The sequence below is a fragment of the Heptranchias perlo genome, chromosome 1, assembly GCF_035084215.1.
Source record: "Heptranchias perlo isolate sHepPer1 chromosome 1, sHepPer1.hap1, whole genome shotgun sequence".
Lineage (NCBI taxonomy): Eukaryota > Metazoa > Chordata > Chondrichthyes > Hexanchiformes > Hexanchidae > Heptranchias > Heptranchias perlo.
In genome coordinates this window covers 107463664-107488901 of record NC_090325.1, presented here as the reverse complement: position 1 = coordinate 107488901, position 25238 = coordinate 107463664, and the positions used below count along the sequence as shown (strand labels likewise).

The window sequence follows — 25238 nt, the reverse complement described above, 5'->3', positions numbered from 1 at the left end:
AATAACCTACTTACCGATGCTCAGTTTGGGTTCCGCCAGGACCACTCGGCTCCAGACCTCATTACAGCCTTGGTCCAAACATGGACAAAAGAGCTGAATTCCAGAGATGAGGTGAGAGAGACTGCCCTTGACATCAAGGCAGCATTTGACCGAGTGTGTCATCAAGGAGCCCTAGTAAAACTGAAATCAATGGGAATCAGGGGGAAAACTCTCCAGTGGCTGGAGTCATACCTAGCACAAAGGAAGATGGTAGTGGTTGTTGGAGGCCAATCATCTCAGCCACAGGCCATTGCTGCTGGAGTTCCTCAAGACAGTGTCCGAGGCCCAACCATCTTCAGCTGCTTCATCAATGACCTTCCTTCCATCATAAGTTCAGAAATGGGGATGTTCGCTGATGATTGCACAGTGTTCAGTTCCATTTGAAACCCCTCAAATAATGAAGCAGTCCGAGCCAGCATGCAGCAAGACCTGGACAACATCCAGGCTTGGGCTCATAAGTGGCAAGTAACATTCGTGCCAGACAAGTGCCAGGAAATGACCATCTCCAAAAAGAGAGAGTCCAGCCACCTCCCCTTGACATTCAACGGCATTACCATCGCCGAATCCCCCACCATCAACATCCTGGGGGTCACCATTGATCAGAAACTTAACTGGACCAGCCATATAAATACTGTGGCTACGAGAGCAGGTCAGAGGCTGGGTATTCTGCAGCGAGTGACTCACCTCCTGACTCCCCAAAGCCTTTCCACCATCTACAAGGCACAAGTCAGGAGTGTGATGGAACATGCTCCACTTGCCTGGATGAGTGCAGCTCCAATAACACTCAAGAAGCTCGACACCATCCAGGACAAAGCAGCCCGCTTGATTGGCACCCCATCCACCACCCTAAACATTCACTTCCTTCACCACCGGCGCACAGTGGCTGCAGTGTGTACCATCCACAGGATGCACTGCAGCAACTCGCCAAGGCTTCTTCGACAGCACCTCCCAAACCCGTGACCTCTACCACCTAGAAGGACAAGAGCAGCAGGTACATGAGAACAACAGCACCTGTACGTTCCTCTCCAAGTCACACACCATCCCAACTTGGAAACATATCGCCGTTCCTTCATCGTAGCTGGGTCAAAATCCTGGAACTCCCTTCCTAACAGCACTGTGGGAGAACCTTCACCACACGGACTGCAGCAGTTCAAGAATGCGGCTCACCACCACCTTCTCAAGGGCAATTAGGGATGGGCAATAAATGCCGGCCTCGCCAGCGACACCCACATCCCATGAACGAATAAAAAAAAATCCATTAAATTCTGTAAACAGAAATGGGTCGCATTCTCTGAATGTGCACCTCTTTTGTAACAAACAGCACAGCATCCTGCATGTGACTGCTTGGTTTGCTGGCAGCAGCTGATGCCTTTGTGTTAAAGCAGTCTACCCTATCAGCACTCTTTCATCCAGATAGGCAAGTATCTCAGTGTCTGCTGGGCAACAAGGCCTGCCTCTCATTACCTTGATTTGTGAAACCTGTGCAGATGCCTTCTACACCTGCTAAGCTACATTACAGTGAAGTCAATCATGTCACCCACGTGGTCATTGAGCACACCAATGTAAAACTCAAGGGTCGCATCCAGTGCCTGGATCATTCGCGGGGTGGGGGCGTTTCTGCAGAATACTCAAAAGAGTGTCTTATGCACAGGCATATCGTGCAGCATCCTAATTAATCTTAACTTGTCAAAAGGCCTGACCATCACTGCCTGTGAGGGGGAAGGTGAGCTAGGTGCAACCAAACATTATGCAGAGCAGCAGCAATGCTAAGAGGAGGCAGACAATATCCCTAACTGGCTGCAAAAGCAATCCACACCCAGATTACTATGAAGACCTTTTCTGCTGATTAACTACTGCAGACCGCCTAAGTAGACCAAATGTGTGGTTCCACTCCTCTGCGTTTGCCTCGGTGCCCCATCCTGGAGCACTCTCTTGGATTGTTCCAAATTCAGCCAGCTGACACAGATGCTGTCAGACATAATTAGTAAAGGACATTCCTCAAATGTTTATCACCATTGTCCCTGTTGTGGGCGCTTATTCCATCCTAATGGCCTGATTTCCGTTGGTGCCCCGCATAATCTGGTGCTCCTTCCAGTTGCTTTCTGAGGACCAGGGTGAAAGAGGTAACTGACTACAAACTAGACACTGAGATGGCCCTCATCTCAGACACCTGAGTCCTGGGAAGGGCCTACCGCAGGTTGCGATTCTGTTGCTGCTGCCGAGGCAAACTGACTCCGCCTCCTGAGTGCCGTGTGCGGGTATCTGAGAGGGCTGGCTGGAGTGCTCCAATATGCTGCCACCTGAGATCCAGCAGCATCATGTCAGCAGACTCCTGCCATGCCACAGATATCGGGCCTTGTTTCTGGCTGCTCAATTTTCAGATCCAGGGCTGAATTAATGGTTCCAGTAAGATCCTGGAAGTCCTCAGATATGCTACTCTGGGTCCTGGCCTCATGAGGTGGTGGCCAGAAGACACTGTTCTCCAATCTGTCTCCCAAGGCCTCAAGGCCAACTGTCTCTGCATCCATGGAGAACACACTCACTGGTCTTTGGGCCTTTATGTTGGGGGAGGGACAGCTCCAGATGTGTAAGGAGCTGCCACACACTCAAGGGTACTGTGGTGCTGATAAGGTTCCCTTATGGTGCAGTTTAGGATGGCAGTGGACTCTACCATTACCCTGTTACATGCTGGCAGATCATTCTCAGTGCCCCCACATATGTGTGATGCTCATAAAAGAAAAGAAAGATTTGCGTTTCTATAGCTCTGAGCCACGGCCGACACCGTGAAGCATCCTTTTCAGAGCAGGACCCCAGAGATCAAAGTCCTCAGGCCTATTAGCCAAGGGGGCTGATATCTCCTGAGTTTTGTGAATGCTGGGACAATTGAAATTTTCAAGAAGGAGATCGATAGATTTTTGTTGGGTAAGGGTAGCAAGGGATATTGAACAAAGGCAGGTAAATGGAGATGAGGTACATATATGTTCCATTCAGCAACATCAGGTTCCTCTTCCCTTCCTTGCTCCTTTGGCTCCCTTATGCTCTTTGCTTCTCCCATTTCAGTCCCCTCATTCCTACTATCTGTATCCCCCAGGTGCATCTATCTGGACTGGTGAGTGGGAAAAGATGAATGATGGCATGGGTCAGATTATTGGGAGGTGGGCGGGGGTGGGGGGCGCGGAGAGGAGTTTCCCTAAAGCCAGTGACTTGGCACATCTTCCTCCTCCTGCTCTATTGCTTCTTGCTGTGTTTCACCTGGAGAAGGAGAGGAAGAGGTTGAAATGGTTGGCAGAAAAGCAAAGATTTTGTGAGTTGCCGAAGAAGGGATAACAAGAGCTTGCTTGCAGGAAAATTGCCTGAGCAACTACAGCAGGAGAAGCAAAAACAACACATTATCCAAGTAATTCTCCAGCTGGCAGAGGCCCTCTAATTTCTCTATCATTGACAGCTTCTCTGTCTGCCTCCCCAGGAGTTTCATCACCTCTTTCTGAAAGGCCTAAGGTTAGAGGACCACCCCTTTTGTCCTGACCCTCAAGGCCATTACATGTTGTCGTCTCCTGAAAGAAGATGCAGAAGCATTTGTATAACATTTTTAATCTCCCACCTGATAACGGTGGGTGTGATGTCAGGGCCGGTAACGAAGTGGGAATAGATTCAGGATTATCAATAGAGGAACAAAGAGGAAAAGTTGAAGGAAAATGTTGTGCACAGAGCATGAAATGCTTTCCCATAAATGGCTAATAAGGCAGGGTCTATAACACCAATTAAAAGAGAATCGGATATGAAGAGCTAGTACTGGCACTGGCCAAATGGCATTCCTTCTGTACTGTAATTTCTACGATTCTACAACAGTTGTCAGATAGATCCTCTCTTTCCAAACCTAGAGAAAAGTTGATTTTTTTTCAACTTTCTGCCAATCTATTCCACATTTCCTTTGGAGGAAACAAAACCTACTGAACTTGTGTACTCTGTATAACAAATATTATTCTTTTTACAGGTACATGGGCAAAAAACGGCTTCCACTTGCTGAAGAAAAGCTGCACAAATTGTTCAAGGAAGGACTTGTACAATCTCTGAAACAACTTCTAGAGCAAGTTTACTGTCTGAACAATATTGAAGAAATGAAGGAAAAGGTATTTATTTCTTTTATTTTGCATGTATTCAATGTATTAGAACATGAAAATCTGTTTCCATTATTTCACTTTATGTATCTGTTATAGGTACTAAATAGTATTGATCCATATTTATTAATGTTTCCAAATCTCCAGTTTAGTTATGAATTATTTGTGCATTCATGTACATATTATTCAACCCTAACTCCAAGTCTTTGGAACATTGACCCATATTCTTTTTCATAGTTCCCTCATTTAGCTTTGTGATATCCCTTGTGCCTCTACAGCAGTGTTTTTATCTATCTCAAAGCCCCTTTCTTTTCCTTTCTTTTCTACAACCTTCGCTGATTTCCCCCCCCGCCCACACTGAGTTCCTCCACTCCCCTCGCCAGATTCAAACTTGCCATCCCACTCTGACAAAACTTCTCAAGCACATAAAGCTGGTCCTCTTAAAACTTGCAATTTTGTTTAGGTTTTTATAATCTTTCCAATCCTTGTAATGTCCAATGTGATCACATTATAGGAATATAGAAACAGGAGTTGGCCATTCAGCCCCTCCAGCCTACTCCACCATTCAGTTAGAATATGGCTGATCTGTACCTCAACTTAATTTACCTGCCGTAGCTCCATATCCCTTGATACACTTACCTAACAAAAATCTATTAATCTCAGTCTTGAAAGCTGCAATTGTCCCAGCATCCAAAGCTTTTTGGGGGAGAGAATACCAGATTTCTCCCCTTTATGTGAAAAACTACTTCCTGATTTCCCTCCTAAATGACCTGGCTCTAAATTTAAGATTATGTCCCCTCGTTCTTGAGGAAATAGTGTCTCTGTACCCACCCTATCGAATCCATTTAACATTTTAACCACCTCGATCAGATCATCTCTCAATCTTCAATACTCAAAGGAATACAAACCAAGTTTATGCAACCTGTCCTCACAATTTAACCCTCTAAGCCCCAGTATCAATCTGGTGAATCTGCGCTGCATCCCCTACAAGGTCACTGTATCCTTAATGAGGTGCAGTGCCCAAAACTGAACGCAGTACTCCAGATTCGGTCTGACCAAGGCTTTATGCAACTGAAGCATGACTTCCTCCCCATTGTAATCCACTCCCTTGAGATAAAGGCCAACATTCCATTTGCCTTTTGATTGTTTTTGTACCCGTCTACCAGCTTTAAATGTATTTGGATTCTGAAATCTCTTTGCTCCTCTACAGTTCCTAGTATCTCACCATTGCGAAAATATTCCGATTTGTCCTTCTCATCCAAAATGGATGACCTCACACTTGCCCACATTAAACTCCATCTTCCATAGTTTTGCCCACTCACTTAATCTATCCGTGTCCCTTTGCAACTTCCTGCTCCCATCTGCACTACTTACTGTCCTAATTTAGTGTCACTTCCAAACTTGGTTATACAACTCTCTATTCCTTCATCCAAGTCACTAATAAATATGGTGAAAAGTTGAGGCCGCAGAACAGATCCCTGGGGAACACCACTTGTCCCTGGAGTGGATACCATCAGGTCCTGGAGACTTATTTATCCTAAATCCCATTATTTCCTCCATAACTATTTTTTTTAACTAATATTGAACACGTGTGGAGAGCAGATACCAGGAAGACCCGCCCCCCAGTGGGCTGATACTTAAAAGGGCAATGTACCTCATTGAGATATTTGACGTACTTAATAGTTTGTGTATTGTACAATTAAAATGAATTTAACCATACCTGTTCGGGTTTCCCATCACTTCTCATTCATGTCAGGTTGAAGCAGGTGCGAAGGGTCTAATCCATGAGATGAATATCTTTATTGCACTGCTTGTCGGCCCGGAGGAGCAGGAGTGCTTCATCCAGGCCCAACAAGCTCACATGGCTGATAGGAACCCTGCAATCGGCCGACCCTCCCATTCCCTGATGGTGGACCCACCCTCCAATGCTGGACCCATCTCCCCCCGCTCTCCGTTGTTGATTGGATTCTCCGATGTCGTCGCTGGCTGACCCCCTCCCCCCCCGATTCCCGATCCTTGCTGATTCCCCTGATCCTTGCTGACCCCCACGATCACCGATCCTTGCTGACCCCCACAATCACAGAGCCTTGCTGACCCCCACGATCACCGATCCTTGCTGACCCCCACGATCACCGATCCTTGCTGACCCCCACGATCACCGATCCTTGCTGACCCCCACGATCAATGATCCTTGATGACCCCCACGATTCCCGATCCATGATGACCTCACCAATCCCCGATCCATGATGACCCCCACGATCCCTGATCCATGATGACCTCACCAATCACCAATCCTTGCTGACCCCCATGATCCCCGATCCTTGATGACCTCACCAATCCCTGATCCATGATGACCCCCATGATCCCCAATCCATGATGACCCCCACCATCCCCGATCCATGATGACCTCCCCCGATCCCCAATCCATGATGACCCCCGATCCCCGATCCATGATGACCCCCCGATCCCCGATCCACGATGACCTCCCCTGATCCCCGATCCACGATGACCCCCCGATCCCCAATCCACGATGACCTCCCCCGATCCCCGATCCATGATGACACCCCGATCCCCGATCCATGATGACCCCCCTAATCCCCGATCCATGATGACACCCCGATCCCCGATCCATGATGACCCCCCGATCCCCAATCCATGATGACCCCCCTAATCCCCGATCCATGATGACCCCCCGATCCTCGATCCATGATGACCCCCCGATCCCCGATCCATGATGACACCCCGATCCCCGATCCATGATGACCCCCCTAATCCCCGATCCATGATGACCCCCCTAATCCCCGATCCATGATGACCCCCTGATCCTCGATCCATGATGACCCCCCGATCCTTTCTGACCTCCCCCGATCCATAATCCTTGCTGACCTCCCCCGATTCCCAATCCTTGCTGTCCCCCTGATGTCGTCTATGTCCCCCCACCTCCCCCCCTCTGATTTTTTCAAATCCCGATGATCTCTCTCTCCCTCTCACCCCCCACTCTGATGTGCAGTTCCTTTCACTGCCAACAGGCAGCCAACCTGTCAATTACGCTGGCTGACGGATGCGAAACCTGGAAGTGCCATTGATGGCCCTCAGTAAGGTCGTGATCTGCGCACTTACTGTCCGTGTTTCCCACCCGGAAATCATCCCCCTGCTCCCTTTCCGGCTTGCTGTTCACATTTACCGCATTGTTTCAGAAAACTGTCCTGAATACACTCTAGAAATTCATTGCATTTACAACTTAAACTGTTTTGTTTCTCCCAGTCTATGTGAAAATTAAAATCTCCTGTTATAACTGCTTTGCCTTTGACAGCACCTCCCAAACCCATGACCTCTAACACCTAGAAGGACAAGGACAGCAGGCATGGGAACACCACCTGCACGTTCCCCTTCAAGTCACATACCAACCCGACTTGGAAATATATCGCCGTTCCTTCATCGTTGCTGGGTCAAAATCCTGGAACTCCCTTCCTAACAGCACTGTGGGAGAACCTTCAGCACAGGAACTGCAGCGGTTCAAGAAGGCGGCTCACCACCACCTTCTCAAGGGCAATTAGGGATGGGCAATAAATGCTGGCCTTGCCAGTGATGCCTACATCCCATCAACGAATAAAAAAAAAATCCAATTGCCTTTTGAAAGTTACTATTTAATCTGCTTCCACCATCCTGTCAGGTATTGCATTCCAATTCATAACAACTTGTTGGGGATATAACAATTTCTCCTCATTTCCCCCATGGATTTTTTCCCAATTATCTTAAATCTATGTTCTCTGGTTACCGACCCTCCTACCAGTGAAGACAGTTTCTCCCTATCTACTCTATTAAAACGCCTCAGAATTTTGAACACCTGCATTAAATCTTCCCTTAACCGTCTCTGCTCTATGAAGAACAATCCCAACTTCTCTAGTCTCTGCAAATAACTGAAGTCCCTCATCCCTGGAATCATTCTGGGAAATCTCCCCTGCAACGTCCCCAAGGCCTTGATATCCTCACTAAAGTGTGGTGCCCAGAATTCGACACAATACTCTAGCTGAGGCCTTATCAGTGACTTATAAATTGTAAACAATTTTACAACACCAAGTTATAGTCCAACAATTTTATTTTAAAATTCACAAGCTTTCGGAGGCTTCCTCCTTCCTCAGGTGAATGTCAAGAAATCCTCGAACCTCTCGCATTTATAAATCACAGAACAATACCTGGTGATTCTGATAGTCTTTCCAACTGCCCGTTGCCAAGGCAACCAAAGTGTTCAGACAGATAGGTGTTACCTACAGGGCCACCGAATATACAAGTGGCCAGAACAAAACAACAAAAAAAAACAGAGAGAGAGAGGCAGAAACATAGAAACATCCGGAAGGAAAAGACAGCAATTGACCCGTTATATTAAAAACAGATAACATTTGCTCGCTGGTGGGGTAACGTGTAGCGTGACATTAACCCAAGATTCCGGTTGAGGCCGTCCTCATGGGTGCGGAACTTGGCTATCAATTTCTGCTCGACGATTTTGCGTTGTCGTGTGTCTCGAAGGCCGCCTTGGTGTATGCTTACCCGAAGGTCGGTGGCTGAATGTCCTTGACTGCTGAAGTGTTCCCCGACTGGGAGGGAACCCTCCTGTCTGGCGATTGTTGCGCGGTGTCCGTTCATCCGTTGTCGCAGCGTCTGCATGGTCTCGCCAATGTACCATGCTCTGGGGCATCCTTTCCTGCAACGTATGAGGTAGACAACATTGGCCGAGTCACAGGAGTATGAACCATGCACCTGGTGGGTGGTGTCCTCTCGTGTGATGGTGGTATCTGTGTCGATGATCTGGCATGTCTTGCAGAGGTTACCGTGGCAGGGTTGTGTGGTGTCGTGGACGCTGTTCTCCTGAAAGCTGGGTAATTTGCTGCGAACGATGGTCTGTTTGAGGTTGGGTGGCTGTTTAAAGGCGAGTAGTGGAGGTGTGGGGATGGCCATAGCGAGGTGTTCGTCGTCATTGAAGACATGTTGAAGGCTGCGGAGAACATGGCGTAGTTTCTCCGCTCCGGGGAAGTACTGGACGACGAAGGGTACTCTGTTGGTTGCGTCCCGTTCTGAGGAGGTCTATGCGATTTTTCGCTGTGGCCCGTCGGAACTGTCGATCGATGAGTCGAGCGTCATATCCCGTTCTTACGAGGGCGTCTTTCAGCGTCTGTAGGTGTCCATCGCGTTCCTCCTCGTCTAAGCAGATCCTGTGTATTCGCAGGGCCTGTCCATAGGGGATGGCCTCTTTGACGTGGTTAGGGTGGAAGCTGGAAAAGTGGAGCATCGTGAGGTTGTCCATGGGCTTGCGGTAGAGTGAGGTGCTGAGGTGCCCGTCTTTGATGGAGATTCGTGTGTCCACGAAAGAAACTGATTCTGAGGAGTAGTCCATGGTGAACTTGATGGTGGGATGGAACTTGTTGATGTTATCGTGTAGTCTCTTTAGTGATTCTTCGCCGTGGGTCCATAGAAAGAAAATGTCGTCGATGTATCTGGTGTAAAGCGTTGGTTGGAGGTCCTGTGCAGTGAAGAAGTCCTGCTCGAACTTGTGCATGAAAATGTTGGCGTATTGGGGTGCGAATTTGGTCCCCATGGCTGATCCGTGTGTTTGGGTAAAGAACTGGTTATCGAAGGTGAAGACATTGTGATCCAGGATGAAGCGGATGAGTTGTAGGATGGCATCTGGAGATTGGCTGTTGTTGGTGTTGAGTATTGATGCTGTCGCAGCGATGCCGTCATCGTGGGGGATACTGGTGTAGAGTGCCGAGACGTCCATCGTGGTGAGAAGTGTTCCTGGTTCAACTGGTCCGTGGGTACTGAGTTTTTGTAGGAAGTCTGTAGTGTCGCGACAGAAGCTGGGGGTTCCCTGTACGATGGGTTTCAGGATGCCCTCGATGTATCCAGAGAGGTTCTCACACAGGGTTCCGTTGCCTGATACGATAGGACGTCCGAGTGTGTTGGCTTTGTGTATCTTTGGGAGGCAGTAGAAGTCTCCCACGCGGGGAGAACGTGGGATGAGAGCGCGTAGGATGCTTTGAAGGTCTGGATCGAAGGTCTTGATCAGTTTGTTGAGCTGGTGGGTGTGTTCTTTGGTCGGATCTGCGGGTAACCGTCTGTAGTGTTCCTGGTTGTCCAGTTGTCGGTATGCTTCTTTGCAATAGTCCGTTCTGTTCTGTACGACGATGGCTCCTCCTTTGTCCGCTGGTTTGATGACGATGTTGCAGTTGGTCTTGAGAGCGTTGATGGCGTTGCGTTGTGCTCGGGTGACATTCTGGACTGTCTTCTGAGTGCGGCTGATGAATCTGGCATTGACGCATTTCCTGACAGCTTGAGCATACATGTCAAGCTGAGGGCAGCGACCCTCCGGAGGAGTCCAGTTTGACTCTTTCCTCTTCGGTTGCTGTACCGCGGATCCCTCTATCTGCTGTTCCGGATCGTTGATTGTCTCATTGGGTTCGCTGCTGGAATCTCAGGGTTTGTGGAAGAATTCCTGGAGCCTCATTCTCCTGATGAATTCCTCTGTGTCCGCCGCGAGACTAATGAGGTCCATTTTGGTAGTGGGGCAGAAATTGAGCCCTCGGCTGAGAACTTCGATTTCGTCTGATTGAAGGGTGTGGTCGGACAAATTGACGATAGACTTCCCTGTGGTTGCAACCGTGGTACCAGGGGAAGCTTGGTCAATGCTGGTGGTGATGCCGAGTTTCTCAAGCTTCCTGCTCTTGGTTTTCATGTAGGCAGCGTAGTTCCGTTGCCTCGTCTGTTTGGCGGTATCTCGTAGCTGGTCTGCTGTGTCCTGAGTACAGGTTGAGAGTATGGACTCTATCTTAGTTTCGAGGTTGCGGCATCTGCTGTAATTTGGTGTATGAGATGGTTGCGGAGTGTGCGAGAGGTACGACGGCAGAGTCTCTCAGCATAACCCTTCGTCGTCCAGTACTTCCCCGGAGCGGAGAAACTACACCATGTTCTCCGCAGCCTTCAACATGTCATCAATGACGACGAACACCTCGTTATGGCCATCCCCACACCTCCACTACTCGCCTTTAAACAGCCACCCAACCTCAAACAGACCATCGTTCGCAGCAAATTACCTAGCTTTCAGGAGAACAGCGTCCACGACACCACACAACCCTGCCACGGTAACCTCTGCAAGACATGCCAGATCATCGACACAGATACCACCATCACACGAGAGGACACCACCCACCAGGTGCATGGTTCATACTCCTGTGACTCGGCCAACATTGTCTACCTCATACGTTGCAGGAAAGGATGCCCCAGAGCATGGTACATTGGCGAGACCATGCAGACGCTGCGACAACGGATGAACGGACACCGCGCAACAATCGCCAGACAGGAGGGTTCCCTCCCAGTCGGGGAACACTTCAGCAGTCAAGGACATTCAGCCACCGACCTTCGGGTAAGCGTACTCCAAGGCGGCCTTCGAGACACACGACAACGCAAAATCGTCGAGCAGAAATTGATAGCCAAGTTCCGCACCCATGAGGACGGCCTCAACCGGAATCTTGGGTTAATGTCACGCTACACGTAACCCCACCAGCGAACAAAAGTTATCTGTTTTTAATATAACGGGCCAATTGCTGTCTTTTCCTTCCGGATGTTTCTATGTTTCTGCCTCTCTCTGTTTTTTTTGTTGTTTTGTTCTGGCCGCTTGTATATTCGGTGGCCCTGTAGGTAACACCTATCTGTCTGAACACTTTGGTTGCCTTGGCAACGGGCAGTTGGAAAGACTATCTGTCATCACCAGGTATTGTTCTGTGATTTATAAATGTGAGAGGTTCGAGGATTTCTTGACATTCACCTGAGGAAGGAGGAAGCCTCCGAAAGCTTGTGAATTTTAAAATAAAATTGTTGGACTATAACTTGGTGTTGTAAAATTGGTTACAATTGTCAACCCCAGTCCATCACCGGCATCTCCACATCAGTGATGTATAAAGGTTTAGCATGACATCCTTGCTTTTGTACTCTATGCCTCTATTGATAAAGCCAAGCATCATGTGTGCTTTTTTAACAACCTTCTCAACTTGTCCTGCCACCTTCAAAGATTTGTGTATGTGAACCTTGGTAAAACATTTTTGCATTGCAGGTTCTATCACAGCAAAGCATTGGATTCTTAACTGGGGAAGGCCACTGGGACCTGAGTTCAGAATGTCAGCCGACATTTGCATTTCAGATTCCCTGACAGGAAGAGTTTGTGTGTCAGTCAGGTGATATGGATGTTGGATATGGATATGGATGTTGTTAGGGGAATGGTTCTGAGTAGTTTAGTTGTGCAGAACATACTTCTATTGGAAACCTACATCTTATTGTTTACTTAGGTGTCCAAAGACCTTAAGCTGACTGTAAAAAAAGCATTTGGATACTTTGAGTCAAAGCTTGAATATGACCTTCATGGGACAAGGTAAGAATCCAAAATCACAAGGTAAATATAGATGTGAAGGCCGTTTTGCACACCTTATCTCATCCATCTTAAAAATGTACAAACCCCCAATCACAACCGTCTCTTACGTTACCAGATTTTCACAGGTGAACTCTGCTGTCAGCATAGAGTCTCACATGATTCTATCACAGATTGGAGAATCAGGCACCGAGGTCGGCACATTCAGTTTGGGCACTTCCGATTTTCCAGGCATTGAAACTAAGAAGATTATGGGGGGGGATGCAATCTATGACTCAAAATGCTGAAGCATAGATAATGTAAGTGTAACCAAACGTTTTTCCCATTAATTAAGATTCGCTAAAAAAATGGCAAACACATGCTGTTTTCAAACATGCAATCTCATTGAACATAAATTTATTCATGGGAGCGACAAAAGAAGCCATTCATGATACAGCTGTAATAATAAATCCTGTAACATTTCTCACATAATTGGTACAGATTATGTAATTAAGAGTGGATGATCCATCTCGGCCGCCTCCCGATATCACCACCATCACAGAAGCCAGTCTTCAGCCAATTCGATTCACTCCACATGATATTAAAAAACGGCTGAGTGCACTGGATACAGCAAAGGCTATGGGCCCTGACAACATCCCGGCTGTAGTGCTGAAGACTTGTGCTCCAGAACGAGCCGCACCTCTAGCCAAGCTGTTCCAGTACAGCTACAACACTGACACCTACCCGACAATGTGGAAAGTTGCCCAGGTATGTCCTGTCCACAAAAAGCAGGTCAAATCCAATCCGGCCAACTACCACCCCATCAGTCTACTCTCAATCATCAGCAAAGTGATGGAAGGTGTCGTCGACAGTGCTATCAAGCGGCACTTACTCACCAATGACCTGCTCAACGGTGCTCAGTTTGGGTTCCGCCAGGACCACTCGGCTCCAGACCTCATTACAGCCTTGGTCCAAACATGGACAAAAGAGCTGAATTCCAGAGGTGAGGTGAGAGTGACTGCCCTTGACATCAAGGCAGCATTTGACTGAGTATGGCACCAAGGAGCCCTAGTAAAATTGAAGTCAGTGGGAATCAGGGGGAAAACTCTCCAGTGGCTGGAGTCATACCTAGCACAAAGGAAGATGGTAGTGGTTGTTGGAGGCCAATCATCTCAGCCCCAGGACATTGCTGCAGAAGTTCCTCAGGGCAGTGTCCTTGGCCCAACCATCTTTAGCTGCTTCATCAACGAACATCCCTCCATCATAAGGTCAGAAATGGGGATATTCGCTAATGATTGCACAGTGTTCAGTTCCATTCGCAACCCCTCGGATAATGAAGCAATCCGTGCCCGCATGCAGCAAGACCTAGACAACATCCAAGCTTGGGCTGATAAGTGACAAGTAACATTTGTGCCAGACAAGTGCCAGGCAATGACCATCTCCAACAAGAGAGAGTCTAACCACTTCCCCATGACATTCAATGGCATTACCATCGCCAAATCTCACACCATCAACATCCTAGGGGTCACCATTGACCAGAAACTTAACTGGACCAGCCACATAAATACTGTGGCTACAAGAGCAAGTCAGAGGCTGGATATTCTGTGGTGAGTGACTCACCTCCTGACTCCCCAAAGCCTTTCCACCATCCACAAGGCACAAGTCAGGAGTGTGATCGAATACTCTCCACTTGCCTGGATGAGTGCAGCTCCAACAACACTCAAGAAGCTCGACACCATCCAGGACGAAGCAGCCCGCTTGATTGGTACCCCATCAACCACCCTAAACATTCACTCCCTTCACCATCACTGCAGTGTATACCATCTACATGATGCACTGCGGCAACTCACCAAGACTTCTTCGATGACACCTCCCAAACCCGCGACCTCTACCACTTAGAAGGACAAGGGCAGCAGGCACATGGGAACAACACCACTTGCATATTCCCCTCCAAGTCACACTGACTTGGAAATGTATTGCCGTTCCTTGATCATTGCTGGGTCAAAATCCTGGAACTCCCTACCTAACAGCACTGTGGCAGAACCTTCACCACACGGACTGCAGCGGTTCAAGGCGGCGGCTCACCACCACCTTCTCAAGGGCAATTAGGGATGGGCAAAAAATACGGGCCTTGCCAGCGACGCCTACATCCCATAAATGAAAAGAAAAACTCATGCACTAGTCCTCTGTCATACCCAGGTAGCTGAACAGTTGTAGTGCACTCATTGCTGGGGTAGTGCTTGATGCGAGCAGTGCATCTGCTTTACCCTCTGCATTTAACGTTGATGATTTTTTTCATTTTGTGCTTTGCTGTTGCCTCTAACTATTTTGCTGCATCCTTAATCTGGGAAATTAGAGCAGTTTGGACAATAACAATTATCATTAATGGTCTGTGATTAAAATTGGAGTTGTGTTTCTGGAAGGTAGTGATAGTAATAGCAATTTTCTGTTCTTTACCTCCATGGAATGCTCAAATTAATATCGCCACAATTTGATTAAACTTATCCTGAAAAAGAAAATTGGAATTCCCTTCAAGGCTAGGAGTCAAAGCATTAGATTCTGCTGTAGAATTCTTTAATGTCAGAGCTTCCAACCCGTCCTAGATGGTCTTAATTTCTCCGTGGAAACACACATTTGATGTGAGATTCAATGACTCAACCACCAGGAAATTCAGCCCTCCCTCCATATGCTGCATGCCCCTTTGTCAATTACTCATTCAACATTAGCAGGAATGGATATATCTCTCAATAATCATTTTTTTGTATCCACTGTTGTACGTGATTGGACAGCAGTCATGTCACCCACGGGAGTGCAGTGATGATAACATTAAAAGCTGGAGCGAATTGCAGCCCTACTGATTGGCTCTCCAGAGTGAAGAGCAACTGTGGAGAAACTTAAAATAAAAACAGAAAATGTTGAGCAAGTCAGGCAGAAAGAAACAGAGTTAACGTTTCAGGTTGATGACCCTTCGTCAGAACTGGAAGAAGTTAAAGATTAAACAGTTTTTAAGCAAGTCCAGAGCCAGGGTAAAAGGGAGAGGAAGGGTAGAGGAGGAAAGAACAAAAGGGATGGTCTCTGATAGGTTGGAGGGCAGGAGTGATTAAATGACAAAAGCGATGATGGTGCAAGGCAAGGAGGGTGGTAATGGGACAAGTAAAGAAACAAAAGATGGGTCTAGAGGATGTAAATGGCAACAGCAGAACCATTACCAGCACCTGCCTTCCGAAAAAATGGGAGCAGTGGTTATGATCTGAAGTTACTGAAATCAATGTTGAGTCCAGAAGGTTATGAAGTGCCTCATCGAAAAATGAGGTGCTGTTCCTTGAACTTCATTGGAACAGTGTAGGAGGCTGAGAACAGAGCGGTCAGAGTGGGAGTGGGACAGGGAATTAAAATGGCAAGCGACTGGCAGGTCAGGGTCACACTTGCAGACTGAGCGGAGGTGTTCAGCAAAGCGATCACCTAATCTGTGTTTGGTTTTCCCATTGTAGAGGAGACCACATTGTGAGCAGCGAATACAGCATAGTAAGTTGAAAGAAGTACAAGTAAATCACTGTTTTACCTGGAAGGAGTGTTTGGGGCCCTGGACGGAGGGAAGGGTGGAGGTGAAAGGGCAGGTGTTGCATATCCTGCGTACGCATGGGAAGGTGCCGTGGGGAGGAGAGCGGGTGTTGGAAGAGTGGACCAGGGTGTCGTGAGAGAGTGGTCCCTTCAGAATGCTGACAGGGGAGGAGAGGGAAAGATGTGTTTGGTGGTGGGAACGTGCTGGATGTGGCGGAAATGGCGGAGGATGATACGTTGAATGTGGAGGCTGGTGGGGTGGAAGATGAGGACAAGGGGGACCGTATCATGGTTCTGGGAAGGAGGGGAAGGGATGAGTGCAGAAGTGCAGGAAATAGGATGGACACGGTCGAGGACCCCACCAACTACAGTGGAAGGGAATCCTCGATTCAGGAAAAAGGAAGACATATCGGAAGCACTGGTGTGGAAGGTGCCAGTGTCCGAACAGACAGAGACGGAAAAACTGGGAGAAGGGAATAGAGTGCATACAGGAAGTGGGGAGGGAGGAAGTGTAATTAAACTGTAAATTAGCTGTGGGAGTCGGAGGGCTTATAATAGATACTGCTGACAGCTTATTCCCAGAAATGGAGATAGAGAAGTCAAGGAAGGGAAGAGTCGGAGATGGACCATGTGAAGGGAGGCCCAACCAGTCCGCATCCACCACCACCCTCCTCCTCCTGGCTGAACTTGTTCTTACGTTGAACAACTTCTCCTTTGACTCCACTCACTTCCTTCAAATAAAAAGTGTCGCTATGGGAACCCGTATGGGTCCTAGCTATGCCTGCCTTGTGGAGAGTGGAAATTTGAAGCAAAGTTGATGAAATTTTCCAGTTCGGGGCAAAAGCAGGAAACGACATTGATACAGTCATCAATGTACCAGAAAAAGAGGTGAGGGAGGGGACCTGAGTATGACTGGAATAAAGAATGTTCCACGTATCCCACAAAAAGGCAGGCATAGCTAGGACCCATATGGGTTCCCATATCGACACCTTTTATTTGAAGGAAGTGAGTGGAGTCAAAGGGGAAGTTGTTCATTGTAAGAACAAGAACAAGTGGATGGGGACTGGTTGGGCCTCCATTCAAGCAAGAAGCGGAGGGCCCGCAGGCCACCCTGGTGGGGGATGGAGGTGTAGAGGGACTGGATGTCCGTGGTGAAAAGAAGACAGTTAGTGCCGGGGAACTGGAAACTGTTTGTTTAAGTGACGGAGGGCATCGGAAAAATCATGGATGTAGGTCAGAAGAGACTGGACAAGGGGAAAAAAAGGTCAAGATAGGAAGAAATAAGTTCCATGGGGCAAGAACAGGCTGAAACGATGGGTCTACCAGGGCAGTCCTGTTTGTGGATCTTGGGAAGGAGGTAGAAGCGGGCAGTGCGGGGTTGGGGGACTATGAGATTGGAGGCCGTGGGGGGAAGATCTCAAGAGGAGATGAGGTCATTCATGGTCTGGCAAACTATGGCTTGATTTCGGTGGTGGGGTCCAGGGGGAGGTAAGAGGAGGTGTCGGAGAGGTGGCGTTCAGCCTCCGCAAGGAAGAGGTCTGTTCGCCACACAACAACAGTGCCGTCCTGGTCAGCAGGTTTAATGACAATGTCAGGGTTGGACCTGAGAGAATGGAGTGCTGCAAGTTCAGAAGTGGGGAGGTTAGAGCGAGTGAGGGGAGCAGAGAAACTGAAACGGCCGATGTCATGTCAGAATTCGCAATGAAAAGATGAAGAGAGGGTAAGAGACCAGAGGGAGGGGTCCACGTGGAACGAGAATTCTGAAGACGGGAGAAAGGTTTCGCTGTGCGGGGAAGTCTCCTGGCCACAGAAGAAGAGCTCAGCATCGTGTTGAGCTTTGTTTACTCGTTGGTTTGTTTTTATCTATACATTTTCAAATCAGCCAGAGGGTGTCGGTGTGGCACTGCGTGATCTATTTGAATCATATTTTAAACTATGTTTTAAACAATTTTCAAAAAAAAACTGTCATCTATTTCTTGGCATAAAGCAAAAGTAGTAAATAACATACATCTCTCCAGCCTTGCCTTCCAACCCACTTATAGTTTACTTAAGGGTAAACAAATATGTTTATTAATTATCAGATATAATTAACTTAAATTGCTCTCCTTTTGTTATGTAAAATATGCTATCAAATTCTCTTTCATTTTAGATGGAAGTCCTTCAAAGAAAAGATTGAAACTCAGAGCAAGAATTCAAAGCCAAGAATATGGCAGCTGGTGACCACAGCTCTGAAAAATGAACTCAAAACAAATGAAATTGAGGAAATTAAAAAAACAAAGTCTGACTTCAGCAATATGAAAAAAATGGTAGGTTAGAATTTCATACTATGAGCTAAAATTTCCACCTGGTAGGAACACTCTTGCTATCATGAGTTGGGTGTGTGGTAACTGGGAAAACTGACATCCAGCGATTTCATCCGACCCAACTGGAAACTATTTGTGCGATTGATTTTCTGATTGTGCTTAATCCTTCAATTAGACACCCGTCCTCATTTACAAGTGAATGCATGCTTAATTAAGATCTCTGAGCGAGTGTTTAATTGAGTTTGCATCCTACTCGCTAATGAGGGCCTGCAGTAGTATCGAAGGATTTCCAAATCTTCGGGCAGAAATCTCACGCAGCATTACTTCCACCCATTCACTTTACGCATTAAAGGTAAGCTGTATGTGGAATGGAGTTCTTAAAGTGACAGAGAGGTTTTTCTTGGGTTTTTGGGGAGGATTGTCATTTTATGTTTTGATCAGAACATATGTGGTGGTTATATTGATAGGAAAGCAGCCAAATGAATGTTTTGAAAATCACCTGAAAGCCGACTGTAAATAAATTATTTGTAAAAGTTTAACAGAACAGGAAGATCTTTAAAGAAGAGGGGCTGTATGAAATGGCTCTTAGAATACAAACTTTCTCTCCAGCTCAGGGAGCGACAGGCATCTAATTTCAAACTACAAATTCCAGTGGCCTTGCTTTCAGCCGTCAAGGCCCTATGCTCTGGAATTCCCCCCCTAAATCCCTCCACTTTCCTCTCCTCCTTTAAGACCTTCCTTAAATCCTACCTCTTTGACCAAGCTTTTAGTCACCTCTCCTAATATCTCCATCTTCAGCTCAGCATCGATTTTTGTCTGATTATGCCTCGGTAAAGTGCCTTGGAGCAATTTTCTATGTTAAAGGAGCTATATAAATGCAAACTGTCGTCATACAAACATACGAATTAAGAGCAGGAGTAGGCCATTCGGCCCCTCGAGCCTGCTCTGCCATTTGATAAGATCATGGATGATCTGATTGTGACCTCAACGCTACTTTCCCATCTACCACCAAAACATTTGACTCCCTTGTTAATCAGGAATCTATCTAACTCCGCCTTAAAAATATTCAATGACCCTGCCTCCACCACTCTCTGGGGAAGGGAATTCCACAGACTCATGACCCTCTGAGATAAAAAATTTCTCCTCATCTCCGTCTTAAATGGGAGACCTCTTATTTTTAAATTGTGGCCCCTAGTTCTAGTCTCTCCCACAAGGGGAAACATCCTCTCAGCATCTACCCCTTCTAGTCCCCCTCAGGATCTTATATGTTTCAATAAGATCACCTCTCATTCTTCTAAACTCCAGTGCATACAGGCCCAACTTGTCCAACCTTTCCTCATAAGATAACCCCCTTATCCCAGGAATCATCGGGTGAACCTTCTCTGAACCGCCTCTAAAGCAATTATGTCCTTTCTTAAATAAGGAGACCAAAACTGCACACAGTATTCTAGATGCGGTCTCACCAATGCCCTGTACAACTGTAGCAAAACACCTCTACTTTTATATTCCATTCCCCTTGCAATAAATGACAACATTCCATTTGCCTTCCTAATCACTTGCTGTACCTGCATACTAACTTTTTGTGATTCATGTACTAGGACACCCAGATCCCTCTGTACCTCAGAGTTCTGCAATCTCTCTCCATTTAAATAATATAGTGCTTTTCTATTCCTCCTGTCAGAGTGGACAAGTTCACATTTTCCCACATTATACTCCATCTGCCAAATTTTTGCCCACTCACTTAACCCATCTATATCCCTTTGCAGACTCCTTATGTCCTCTTCACAACTTACTTTCTTACCTACCTTTGTGTCATCAGCAAATTTAGCAACCATACATTCGGTCCCTTCATCCAAGTCATTGACATAAATTGTAAATAGTTGAGGCCCAAGCACTGATCCCTGTGGCACTCCACTCGTTATATTTTGCCAACCTAAAAATGACCCATTTATGCCTACTCTCTGTTTCCTGTTAGTTAACCAATCCTTTATCCATGCTAATATGTTACCCCTTACACCATGAGCTCTTATTTTGTGTAGTAGCCTTTAGTTTGTGTAGTAGTCATTAGCTACTTCTTCCATAATTCGACCGATATCATAAAATGCCAGCAGTTACAATTGGAATTTGTGGAGTAACGGTGGGAATGTGCCAAATGGGCCAAGAATTTTTGGTTCGAATTATAGCTGGAGTAGGAAGTAGAAAAATTTATACTAGTGCATCTTTTGAGGTTGGAAATAGCCTCAATGTTGGTGCAAAGTAAGAGGAGCTTTATTCTACAGCTGCCCTTTAGTGCACGATGTTGACAGTGGAAGCCAGAAGTGGGAAAGTATTCCATTCCACAATACCAACATCTCTTAAATAAAAACAGAAAATGCTGGAGAAGCTCAGTGAGTCAGGCAGCATCTGTGGAGAAAGAAACAGAGTTAACATTTCAGGTTGAAGACCTTTCGTCAGAACTGGAGATAACATCTCTTACCTGGATGAGCCCAAAATAAACTAGAAAACAAAATATGAAATATTAAGATACTTCGAATGGGGCCACCCTATGGCCCAGTGTATAAATTCACTGAGTGCTGTAGCACTGTGCAATGCAAATAATTAGGTTCCAGGTTTGATTCTTGATGAAGGCAGATCTCAGCCAAGGTATGAGTGAGGTACCACAATTGTCCTCTTTATTTATAGGTGAGGGAAGAGAAAAATTGATCGCTAATCAACACCCCCTGTTGGATGCGCATGTGCAGGATCAGGAAGGGCTCCCATGACCCTATAGCGAAAAATCCCCAAAATCCTTGGCAGGGTCTGCATCCCGGTGTAGGTGCTGCGATGCTCCCACCCAGGACCTGTGCCGCTGACCCTGCCAAAGAGAGATCTATTGATTTAAATACTGCCAACGGGGACCCACCTGCCCCAGAGGTTGCATACTGCACTGAAAGTATGTTGCCCCCTCCCCAGAAAGTGGAAGTAACTGCCTTCTTGGCCCCTGAAATCTGTCCAAACATTTGCTCACTGTTCAGGGGTTCAGGCCACAATTTAGGCCTGCACTCCAGGTGGACCCCACTTGTGCCATTTAGTAGGCCTTGTTTCACCCGGAAAACCAGCTGTCAGTGATCCACTCGCTACTGAGAGGCCAGGGACATGGGAACTCCCTCATCGGAAGTGCCAGGTCCCTCACTCTCATATGCCACTGGTGTTGTAAGGGCGGGCGGAAGCTCTGCTCCTTACAAGTCTCACAGGACCTCTGATCTAAGGCCCTGACTCAGTATATGTGGGTGCCAGCTTAATTTTTGGCCCTCTGGCACACTCCCACCAAAGTTATGGCAAGAGTGTGTCGGAAGGGCTGAGAATTTTAAGCTCCACATCATCCAGGTTCAAACATCAAGAATGGTCACTTGGGTAAGGTAGTGGAAGGTTGCAAAATGTGGGAACCATAACCCAGATCAAGTAATACCTTCAGGAGAGGAGGGATCAACAGTAAGATATTAAAAAGAAAAAAAGAAAGTTGAAGACATTTTCTCATTCCTTATTGATTTTTCATTTTTTATCTTATTGTGCTCAGAATAATTGAAAACAAATCCTACAGTAGTATAATTATTGATAATGCATTCTTTAGCACTTACAGCCATAAAGATTCCTTCCCCAGCACTGAACCAGTTCTGATTTAAAAGAGAAGAGGTCAAAATGTGCCCCATTTTATATTTGAGGAAAATAATAGGTATTAAAATTTGGTTAGACCTTTTTTTTTTCAAATGGCAGTTTCTTTACCTTCACCCGAGCTGGAAGTGTGATTTTCTGGATCAGCTGTCAGGTTGATCTGAAGTCTTGGCCTCCTATTGTTTCCTGTGGTGCTGCTCTGGGTTGCTACTCAAGGTGATATCGCAGGTTGCCATTGACGAGAGGAAGCCTGATCTCACAGGCCTTCCAGCAGATACGAAAATTGACCTCTTTGAAAAAATAGTCAAATCATATTTTGATAAGTCCATCTTTTTAAGTTTAGGTTAACAACAGTTTTCAGATTTTTTTTATGCATAATCATGTCAGTGATGTTACATTTTTCATAGAGAGTGTAACATTTTTTTTAACACACAGTGTAGAGGTACTATTGTTTTTTTAAAAAAAGCATAGAAGAGTAGCTATAGTAACTATGATTCTGTGGACATTTTTCTGTGGCTGTGTGGCAAGAAATTGCTTTTATTATAATAGTGGGTGAGTTTGGGATTGTTAAGGCTACTTGCTAAAAGATCACAACCCAATATACAGCCTCAAAAATAGTACTAAGGCAGTAGAATTTTCTTTTCTGTTTGGAGGATCTTTTGCAGTCGTTGTGAGCAAGATTACCTAGAATTACATAGAATGTACAGCACAGAAACAGGCCATTCGGCCCAATTGGTCCATACCGGTCTTTATGCTTCACATGAGCCTCCTCCCACCATATTTAATCTAACCCTATCAACATATCCTTCTAGGATGGAGATCTTTAACAATACAGATGTTAAATATTAAGCTTTCCTGCTGGTTGGTACCCACAATATGTATATAACCCAGAGGTCATATTTGATGAAGAGAAAAAAAAATATTGAGTTATTGCTAAATGGTATTTAAAAAATAACAACTGTGCATTTTTTGTTTGATGACTTTCTGCATCCGTGGTCCACCTTCTGAAGGGTAACTAGAGGTAGGTAATAAATGTCAGCCTTGTCAGCGATGTTCACATCCCAAGAATCAATGTAAAAAACTCCTGCAATCTGCAATTTATAGAGACACCGAGAGCTCTAAATCAAGGGAGTAATTTTGCAAAGCTCTACTGTTATCATAGAGCCTCACTAGACAGAAATTCAGTTCGGCTGTCAGGCAGAGATGCGTGGAAATCATGGGGCCGATTTTCATTATTGGCAGAGCAATGAGTCACCCGCCCAATGTCCTCAGCAAGTGGCTCAAGCCATTTTGATGGTTGGGCCTCATTTGCTACTCATTAGCAAGCTACAAGTGGGAACCAGCACTTGCATGCAATTTGCCGAGGGGGAGTGGCGAAATCTTGCAGCTCCTCCCTCATGGGATTCCAATTTGGCTGCCTTAATGAAGCACCACCTGATGCAGGTGGGCGCACTGGCTACAAATTTCCAGGACCAGTTAAAAATGGTGAGCGGATCAGGAGTGGGAGCAGGGCATTAAGTTCAGCGCTGCAATGTTTGGAGTGCTAACACTCCAATTCCACCTGATGGAGGCAGTGAAAATCAGCCCCGAGTGGGATGGAAATGTTGCATTGCATTTTGATCCAGGGCTTAGTTATACAATTCCTAATAGCAGGTTAGAAAGTGGCATTTTCAAAGCCTCAGGAGCAGATCACCTGCCCATCCTCTTGAAATTTATGAAGCATGGGCAATGTTTCAGGAGAATGTGTTATATAAATCATTTAAACAAATAATAGGAAAAGTTATATTCATGTTAACAGTCGATCTTTTTAACTTGTGGATAATAATGGTTATTTGTAGCTCGGTAAGATTTTTAAAATATTTCTGTTTCCTATATTTTTTATATATCAAGCAGGCAATTATGAGTCTAGATTTTTACCTGTGATATAGTGGAGTAATACACATTGAAGACACGCACACTTTAGCTCACTCAATAAGGAGATATTACTAATTAATCTGTAAGTTGTGATTTGCCCAATGGCAGGGAGCCACTGTCAGCACAAATTATGGAAAATTATGCACAAATTTTCAATTTGCTCTGCCAGTGGGTGAGGTTCCCTGCAGCAGCAACAGCTAAGCCCCCTCCCCATTGTCCAAACTACGTTACAACTGATGACTGACAGTGTACGTATTTATTTTCAGGTTGACGTTGCACTGAACGGTACAAGAACCACGTCCTGAATGACATTCGGGATGTGGGTGATGGTGGAAAGGCTGCATTTATTGCCCATCGCAAGTTTCCCAGAGAAAGTAATGACGTACCTTTTCTTTGAGTATTGCACTGAAGTGTCAGCCTAGATTACATGCTGAAGTCCTAGAGTGGGGCTTAAATCCACAGCCTTAGATGTAATCATATGATATAGAAAAGATTTAAATTGTGATTATTTTCTCCAAGTTTGGAATTTTTGGTATTAGCTAGATAGAAGTACTTTATATTGAAAGTACTTTTCCTTTGCACTGCCTTTGTTTCAGGAATTTTTAATTTTTACAAGGTAAGAGGGACTGAAAGTATGCAGAGTAGAGGGGCTTGGTTGATAGGAGACTGGAAATTGCTCATTTCCTATTGAACAGTGAAATATTAAGCACTTTTCTGGACTGGTAACAGAGAATGCAAATTTACAAAACTTATAAGAGCGCATGTAGCTACAAGTTTTCAGATCCACAGCCGTGGCAAGGCTTGCTTTAAATACTGTGGGAGTGAGCATTGTATTTGTTTTCTTTTGGTTCTGATAATCGAAGATTTTAAAGTTTTCCATAAGTGTGGGTGTGCATGTTGGATCAGCGACACGATATGAAATGCTTTTTTGGTATTCCTTTTGATTTGTCAAGTAGTTTAGATGTTAGAAGAAAGGCAAGTGAGAAGACTGCAATAGTCAAGGATTTAATGTTAGCAGGATATACTCATTCTAGGTTTGCAATTCAGGGGGACAGAAGTTCTGTTACAAGATTTTTCACTGAAGTGAATAAAGGAAATAACTAAGCTTCTGTTGATTTATATACTTCTACTAAAACATAACTACTTCAGATAGAATAGTCACAGTTGAGATCAGGAAAAGGCATCGGTTTACATCTAGGATAATCATTGTGTCTGGCTTCTTTTCTTTCTGTTAACAATAAAAAAAATGTAAATTTA

At 45.8% G+C, this 25238-nt stretch overlaps 1 protein-coding gene across 1 annotated transcript in view; it reads left to right on the top strand.

Annotated features, from left to right (window-relative positions):
• LOC137337941 (uncharacterized) overlaps positions 1 to 25238 on the top strand; it is a 104925-nt gene extending 79687 nt beyond the window's left edge. The window contains exons 20-23 of the mRNA XM_068001779.1: positions 4034 to 4169; positions 12494 to 12576; positions 18263 to 18419; positions 24248 to 25238. Coding sequence (XP_067857880.1) covers positions 4034 to 4169; positions 12494 to 12576; positions 18263 to 18419; positions 24248 to 24286 — 415 coding nt within the window. The 3' untranslated portion in view covers positions 24287 to 25238. The remainder of the gene's footprint in view (positions 1 to 4033; positions 4170 to 12493; positions 12577 to 18262; positions 18420 to 24247) is intronic.